The 8,992-nt window shown below is 41.2% G+C and overlaps 1 protein-coding gene across 3 annotated transcripts in view; it reads right to left on the bottom strand.

Moving 5' to 3' along the window:
- Window positions 1–1,680: 1,680 nt before the first annotated feature.
- SLC25A21 (solute carrier family 25 member 21) overlaps window positions 1,681–8,992 on the bottom strand; it is a 1,082,402-nt gene continuing 1,075,090 nt past the window's right edge. For all 3 annotated transcript variants that reach the window (XM_063947851.1, XM_063947850.1, XM_063947852.1), the window contains one exon: window positions 1,681–2,204. In XM_063947851.1, coding sequence (XP_063803921.1) covers window positions 2,143–2,204 — 62 coding nt within the window. In that variant the 3' untranslated portion in view covers window positions 1,681–2,142. The remainder of the gene's footprint in view (window positions 2,205–8,992) is intronic.

Raw genomic sequence — 8,992 nt, 5'->3', positions numbered from 1 at the left:
TCCCCAAATAACGAATAATAAAACTTGCTACACTTTGCTAATAATTAATACACTTGTCATACCTATAGCTAAGCATTCATGGTAGTCATATATGATAATAAGGAGATGCAGTACAGCTTGCTGGTAATTGTTGTCCCACTAGTCATACCTATAGCTAAGCATTCATGGTATTCATATATGATAATTAGCAGATGCATTACAGATTGCTGGTAATTGTAGTCCCCCTAGTCATACATATAGCTAAGCTTTCATGGTATTCATATATGATAATTAGCAGATGCAGTACAGCTTGCTGGTAATTGTTTAACACCCTGAGGAAGGAAGGCATTCTGAAACGCGTTGGTGTTGAGGTATCCTGGAGTTTGGCATTCACTCATTGCTCACCTATTGGCTTCTTTTTGATTAAGGTTTGCTCATTATTTGAACTTAAGGAGGTACTTTGGTCCCAAAATTGTTTTTCCCGGGAACAATGTGGTGATAAAGTTTAGCTCCTCCTTTTTTTGCATTCCTTTATGCCTTAGGGTTTAGAGTGAAACAAAATTTGGTGCCATGCCAGGATTCCGTGTTAGTTTTTCTTATATATAATTTTTAATATATACTATTAAAAAATATTTTTTTATATACATGTGGACTTCTATATGGATTTTTTAAGCAAATAAAACACTTCTTACTTGGAACTGTTGCAGATACCATTCCTTATATTCGGTCCATTTGAAGTCACTGTGGAGGATATTACGATGGAAAGAAACCTTTTGATGCATATAGGGTCATATGACCCAGGTGAGTGTTGTTCCATATGTAATAAGTGTAGAAGGTGTATATTTATCAACAAAAGAAACCTTTATGTGAACGCATCTCACTGCTTTATGGTGAGTGAGAAGGTTCCCTTCTATAGTGGCCACGTTTGACATCTGATTTTGGATATATTGTGTCCTTTTCTCTTCCATATACGCCAACAGTGCAGATCGTTGTCTACAGGACTAGTCTGAGAAAATCTAGCAGCGCTTGAGGACCGCTCTCTGTTGTTTATGTATGCTGATCAAGATTTGGTGCTCTTGTGAGCAGGGACTGAGCTGCAGCTAGAAAGGCGCAAGTTACTTCACTCTATAGTTACTATCCATTTGCTGGTAAATGTTGTCCCACTAGTCATACCTATAGCCAAGCATTCATGGTATTCATATATGATAATTAGCAGATGCAGTACAGCTTGCTGGTAATTGTTGTCCCACTAGTCATACCTATACCTAAGCATTCATGGTATTCATATATGATAATTAGACATTCTCTGTTGAGCTCTCAGTGAGGGGAATGGAATGGACCCCTGCTTGGTGTCTGTGTTAGTAACTTCTAATTTCTTTCATTTTTCCTCTCAAGTTACAGGTACAGATGTTTATATCCTCAAGCTCCTTGCTGGTTGTCTGTGGATTCAAACTCCCAGTGAAAATCCAAACTGCGATGGTAATTCTAGCTATAGCTTCTGCACTGTGATTCGCCATTACCAGCAGAGATTCAGGTTGGAAGTTTGGCATTACTGACATTGTATATGATGATGCAGAGGATTCATGGCACTTGTGAACAATGCCAGCATGTTAGTGACTTTGACAGTCAGGCAGAAAAAAATAAATATCTTACAACTAATGGTGTCTGTGATGTGAACAGTGAAACAGACAAAGTGGAAGGTTTATTTCAGATCTGTTTTATTCAGTAAAATACTATTAGTATTAAAACCGCGCTTAATATGCATTCGTTTAAAGTAGAGTATGCAATGACATCACAAAAACAGTAAGGATAATTAATAATAACCCAATGATTTAACTCTAATCTTGACTCCGTGCTGGACTAGTACGACACTCAGTATGATGGAAAGGCCAGCGTTTTGCAAACTGGCTAAAAATATAAAAAATATAAACATTGTATACTTCTAAAGCATATATGTATATGAAAATATTGAGATACAATCCATAGAACTATTGTTCTATTTTTTTCCCCACGTAACTATATCTGTTGTAATCCTGATCAGCATTTAAATACTAAAGCAGTTCATTAAAAATATATCTAGATCCTGTGGCATCCAAATCATTATCCAGTGAGAACGCTGTTCTGCAGACGTTAGCATACGGAAAATTGATGCGTCAATGTAAGTCACCAGTGCTTCTGCAGCCAGGCATAGGAGTATTCATACACTAACAGCATCACTGCTCCTCCTGCACATAAAAGAACACAACAGGGACATGAAGTCATTTATTTGCATGACTGCTCATTGCTTATATTAGGAAGGGAATGTGAGTGAGGAGTAAAATACAGGTAAGCGCATACCAGAGAAAAGGCCATAGGGGCAGGTTAATATATTTCGGGACATTACGTGTAGGAAAAAAAATACAATAGCTGCTTAAACTCCTGTTAACCACTGTGCTTACAAACACTAACAACTCGTATTCACATCCACATGCATTATGAATTAGCTGGCTTGTAATATATATTATATAAAAAAAAAGGTGATACGGCCCTAGAATGTTTTTTCTGACCCCAATTTGTCAATGAAATCCCATAGTATGGTATCGTTTCTCTTAGTGGACCTGGCCTTAAAGGTATCCGGATGATAGTTTAACAGTTGAAAAGTTGACAGTCAATAGGACGACACCAAATGGTCAACATGCATATGGTCAAAAGCTCGAAGTGACAATGGTCGATACATCACATGGTTTTTGATTTTTTTTTCCTCAACTTTTTCATACTTTACCATCCACATGGACTACGACTGGGAATAGTAACCTTACCCGAAGCATGAGGATGTGGTACACTAATTGGAGTTCCACATGCTGAAAGGGAAAATTTGACAACAAATACATTAAAAACTTATGTAGACCATTTCATGTGTTGACCATTTCTGTATCGACCTTTTGACCTTGTGCATGTCAAACATTGGTGTCGACCTAGACACTGTCTACCTTTTGTCAACCTATTATACCATAACTGCCTAAAAAACATATGCTTTTTGCATTCACGTAGTTTGGAATATTCTTTAAACGCCACCAGAAGTAAAATAATTCTGTACCGTACATCCCCTCATTTAACAAAACTGCCTGGGTCAAGTGTCTGGGAACCTCCTATTTGTGAGCCAGGTAATTAGTCAGTTCCACTCAAATAAGGAAGCAAAATTTTAAATTTCAGGGCTCTGACACTTTCTTTACAAAACCCTCCGCTACATTCAATCTCTGCAATACATCAACCCCCTCTTCATTCACCCTCCCCCTCTTTACTCATTCTACTCCATACACAACCCCCATCTTCACTCACTTCCCCTATACACAACCCCCTCTTCAATCACCCTCCCCCATACACAATCCCCTTCTTCATTCATTCTACTCCATACACAACCTCCATATTCACTCACTTCCCCCATACACAAACCCCTCTTTACTAACCCTCCCCCATATGCAATCACCCTCTTCATTCATTCTTCTTCATACACAACCCCCATCTTCACTTACTGCCCCCATACACAACCCCCTCTTCACTCACCCTCCCCCATACACAATCTCCCTCTTCATTCACTCTACTCCATACACAACCCCCATATTCAATTTCTTCCCCCATACACAATCTCTTCTTCACTCACCCTCAACCATACACAATCCCCCTCTTCATTCTTCTCCATACACAACCCCCATCTTCACTCAATTCCCCCATACATAGCCCACTCTTCACTCACCCTCCCCCATACGCAATGACCCTCTTCATTCATTTTTCTCCATACACAACCCCCATCTTCACTTACTTCCCCCATACACAATCCCCTCTTTACCCACCATCCCCCATACACAATTACCCTTTTCATTCATTCTTCTCCATAAACAACCCCCATCTTCACTCACTTCCCCCATACACAGCTCCCTCTTCACTCCCCCTCCCCATACACAATCCCCCTCTTCATTCATTCTACTCCATACACAACCCCTATATTCACTCACTTCCCCCATACACAACCCCCTCTTTACTCACCCTCTCTCATACACAATCACACTCTTCACTTTTTCCATACACAACCCCCATCTTTACTCACTTTCCCCCTACACAGCCCCCTCTTCATTCATTCTCCCCAATACACAGTCCCACTCTCCAGTCACTCACTATAACCCAATTCCACTTTTTATCATTCTCCCTCTTCACTTACTCTCCCTCACACACAGCCCATCCTCTTCATTTATTTTCATCATACACTTCCCCTTTTCATTCACTCTCTACAATACACAACCCTGCTCTTCATTCACTATTGACAATATAAAGCTCCGACTCTTCACCCACATACATAGTCCAGCTTCTTCCACTCACTCTCTCCAAACACAGAGCCCCCTGTTATCATTCATCTTCAGTCATACACAGCCTCATCATATTCACAGCCCCATCATATTCACTCATTCTCCCTTATAGACAGTTCCCCTCCTCCTTCACTCTCTCCTATGCAAAACACCCTTTATTTATTCTCTCCCATACACAGACCCCTCTTATTTATTCTCTACCATACACAGACCCCTCTTAGTAACATAGTAACATAGTTAATGAGGTTGAAAAGAGGCAAAATGCCCATCGGGTTCAACCTGTAGTCTGTATTAAGCAGTGCATATAAATGCACCAGCCAAAATAATGGTTTCCTACCTATTGACAACTATATTTCGTATCACTCCCATATACATAATGTCAATATATTAAATGCTATAGCCTTGGATGCCTTTTTCAGTTAGAAAACTGTCCAATCCATTTTTAAATGCATGTAAAGAGTCCGCCATTATTATCTTCTCTGGCAGGGAGTTCCAAATCCTTATCGCCCTTACGGTGAAGAACCCTTTCCTACATTGTGTATGGAATTTTCTTTCCTCTAGCCTCAGTGAGTGCCTACGTGTCCTGTACAGAATTCTATTAATAAACAAATCCCCTGCTAACTCTTTGTATTGACCCTTTACATATTTGAAGATATTACTAATGTCTCCACTTAGTCTTGTCTTTTCAAGGGAATATATATTTAACCTAGTAAGCCTTTCCTCATACTCCAGTGTCTCTAACCCTTTAATCAGTTTAGTAGCGCACCTTTGAACTCTTTCGACCGCCCGATATCATTTTTATAATATGGTGCCCAAAAGTTAACACAATATTCCAGATGCGGACGTACCAGTGATTTATACAGAGGAAGGATTACATCCTCGTCCCTGTTCTCAATACCTTGTTTTATGCACGCTAGGACTTTACTTGCCTTCTTTGCTGCATTTTGACATTGTGTACTGTTATAAAGCCTATTATCTATGAGCACCCCCAATTCTTTTTCCACTACTGCTACCCTTATATTTTCTCCATTAAGTATATAGGATGCAAGTTTGTTTTTAATCCCAAAGTGCATAACTTTGCATTTTTCAATATTGAACCTCATTCTCCATTTAGACACCCAGGTTTCAAGTTCAAGTAAACTGCAGGGGGGGGGGGGGGGGGGGGTACTGACATGCGGGGCGGGATAGCCCTGTGCTGGGCGTCCCCCCGTATGTCTATTGTCATGATCGTAGCCCTGCAAACTTTGCAGGGCTCCAATCAACTCGGAATGATCCCCCAAGTATGGACCCTTGTGGTATTCTGCTGATTACTGGTGCCCAGCTGGAGAACATCCCATTGACCAGGCCACTACTCATTGTACCCTGATATGCAGCCAATTACCTATCCATGTACAAATAGTATTTCCTAGTCCAAGATCCCTTAATTTTATGATCAGTCTCCTGTGAGGCACTGTATCGAAGGCTTTTGCAAAATCTAAAAAGACCACATCCACTGCTTTTCCCTGGTCGAGATTATTGCTCACTTCCTCGTAGAAGTTAATTAAGTTAGTTTGACACAATCTGTCCCCCACAAACCCATGCTGACTATTGCTAATAAACTTAGTATTCCGCAGATAATCCTCTATGCTATCCCTCAAACTTCCTTCCAATATTTTACCCATTATAGAGGTTATACTAACTGGTCTATAGTTCTCAGGATGATTTTTAGATCCCTTTTTAAATAATGGCACTAGCTCAGCTATACGCCAATCCCTCGGTACCATACCTGATCTAACTGAATATAGAAATCAAGTATAAGGGTTTTGCTAGCTGAGCCCTAAGCTCCATAATAACCCTCGGGTGAAAACCATCTGGACCCGGTGATTTATTAAACTTTATGTTGCTTAGTCTCTCCAGGACTACTTCCTCACTTAAACAAGCATCTAGCCAAGAGTCATTACCTTCACTGTCGTTACGCACTACTATCACCTTCTGGTCCTCTCTGGTGAATACTGATGAAAAAAAAATAGTTCAGTATATCCGCTTTTATTTTGTCATCATTTATCAAGGCTCCCAGTTCATCTTTTAATGGGCCTACATTCTCCTTTTTTAACCTTTTACTGTTTATGTATTTATAGCCATTTCTTTTTTGACCTCCTTATTAAGCCACATTGGTTTGTGTTTAGTACTCCTGTGTTTATTGCTCATGGGAATGAATTTGTGAATATTGCTATCAAGCAACCCTTTTAAAGCATCCCACAATTCCGAAGTGTCCTTACCCTGAAACAAAACTTCCCAGTCAATGTCGTTTACTGCCTGCCTCAGCATATTGAAGTTAGCTTTTCTAAAGTTTAATGTTTTGTTGATCCCTTATAGCTATGTTTCTTGAAATTGATATCGAATGTGATCATATAATGGTCACTGTTTCCCAAGGTCTCCCCAACTGTAATGTTTGATATAATGTACACATTATTGCTAATAACTAGGTCCAGAATATTATTACCTCTGGTTGGTAAGTATTGATCCTTCAATGTGTTTAGAAACCTGCTGCTACTAGCTTTTAAATCATTACTCCAATTTATATCAGGATAATTGAAATCCCTATCACTAGGATGTCTCCCATTCCCGCAGCTTTTTCAATTTGCTGTAAGAGTTGTTCCTCGTCATGCTAATATCCGGTTGATTCTAGCATGTGCCAATGACTAGTTTTTTTGCTTCAATGCCCCCACTTGTGATTACAACCCATAGCAATTCCACGTTATCTCCAGTCCCCTTTGTAAAAAACATCTATTATATTTGGGTTTAGAGATGGTTTTACATAGAGACATACCCCTCCTCAGCTTTTGGTAGCCCTATCCCTCCTGAAAAGTGAATATCCCTCCAAATTTGCAACCCAGTCGTGGGAGTCGTCCCATCATGTTTCCGTAATACCTATAATATTATATTGATTTTTTGATACAAGCCATTCCAGTTCCCCAATTTTACCTGATAGGCTTCTTGCATTCACAAGCATACATTTTAGCATAATATTTCCCTTGCCCGTTTGTTTTAATGGTATGTTATCCTTATTTATAAGTGCCTTTCTAGAATTACTCTTACCGACTGTTATTCTCCTTCCTCCCATCATACTTAATATAGGAATTTTTTACTACTATCCCCATTTGAGCTATCAGGTCTTTCTAAACCCCCCCTCCCCCTCATGATGAAGGTATTTTTCCTTATGCTATGGACATCCTTTTCTATATACCGTACTGTTGAACCATAATCGTCATAAGTTAATAATGTAGGGATACCATGGGCAATACCTTTGTCGGCAATTCCTGTGTCAATACCCCTGCAATTTCCCTTGCCGGCTGATCTTTCTCTCCTCCCTTCGCTACCCTCATTTTGTTCACTACCTCCATCCTTACTGTTCTGACTGTTTGACCCGTAGCTTCTAGCTAAACCCTCATCCCAGGCTCCTAGTTTAAAAGCTCCTCCAACCTTCTAACCATCCTGCCCCCCAGCACCACAGCCCCCTCCTCATTCAGGTAAAATCCATCTCAACAAAAAAGATGGCGCCTGACTGAGAAGTCCGCCCAGTGTTCCAAGAACACAAACCCCTCCTTCCTACACCAGTCTCTAAGCCACACATTTACCTCCCTAATCTCCCTCTGTCTCACTGGACTACTGCGTGGCTCCGTCATTTCCTCACTGCCATCCCCAGAATCCTCATCCAGTTAGGCTAATTTGTTGGGGTTTGGCAGACCGGAGATGTCCTGTCTCCCCCTCCACCTCTTCTTCTTCCTTCTAACCGTGACCCAGCTGTTTACCTGGTCATACTCATCTACCAGTATTCCCCCCTGCAACTCCTCCACCATTCTATCTAAACTTTGCCTGAGATTGTCAATACTCAGTCGTGTAACAGTCCGCTCTAGATCAGTTACCTGGGCTTCCAGGGTGGCCGTACGCTCACATCTCGCACAGATGTACCTGCACTCTGACTGTTGTTCCAGGTGCGCATATATCTGCACAACACGCACTGAGTGAGATTCTCAATCTTCACTCACTCTCCCCTATACAGAGCCGCTCTCTTCAGTCACTCTCCCCCATACACAGACCCCTCTTTATTTATTCTCTCCCATACACAAACCCCTCTTCATCTGCTCTATCCCATACACAGACCCCTCTTCACTCACTCTCCCCAAACACAACCCTCAATTTAATTCACTCTCCCCAATACAGAACCCCCTCTTCACTCACTCTACCAAATATACAGCTCCCCTGTTCATTCACTTTCCAGGAATGCAAATAATTGTATTAAGGCACAGGTGTCAGAAGCAGTCAGAAAGCAGGATGGTTTTGGCTAGTGATGAGTGGGTTCGGTTCCTCGGGATCCGAACCCCCCCGAACTTCACCCATTTTACACGGTTCCGAGGCAGACTCGAATCTTCCCGCCCTTGCTCGGTTAACCCGAGCGTGCCCGAACGTCATCATCCCGCTGTCGGATTCTCGTGAGATTCGTATTCTATATAAGGAGCCGTGCGTCGCCGCCATTTTCACTCGTGCTTTGGAGATGATAGCGAGACGTGGCTGCGTTCTCTCAGTTTCTGTGTTCAGTGTGCTGCAAATATCTGCTCAGTGTGCTGCAAATATCTGTGCTCAGTGTGCTTGCAAATATCTGTGCTCAGTGTGCAGAAAATATCTACGTTCTC

The sequence above is a fragment of the Pseudophryne corroboree genome, chromosome 12, assembly GCF_028390025.1.
Source record: "Pseudophryne corroboree isolate aPseCor3 chromosome 12, aPseCor3.hap2, whole genome shotgun sequence".
NCBI lineage: Eukaryota > Metazoa > Chordata > Amphibia > Anura > Myobatrachidae > Pseudophryne > Pseudophryne corroboree.
The sequence above is the reverse complement of the archived record's forward strand: the minus strand, read 5'-3'. Positions and strand labels throughout refer to the sequence as shown.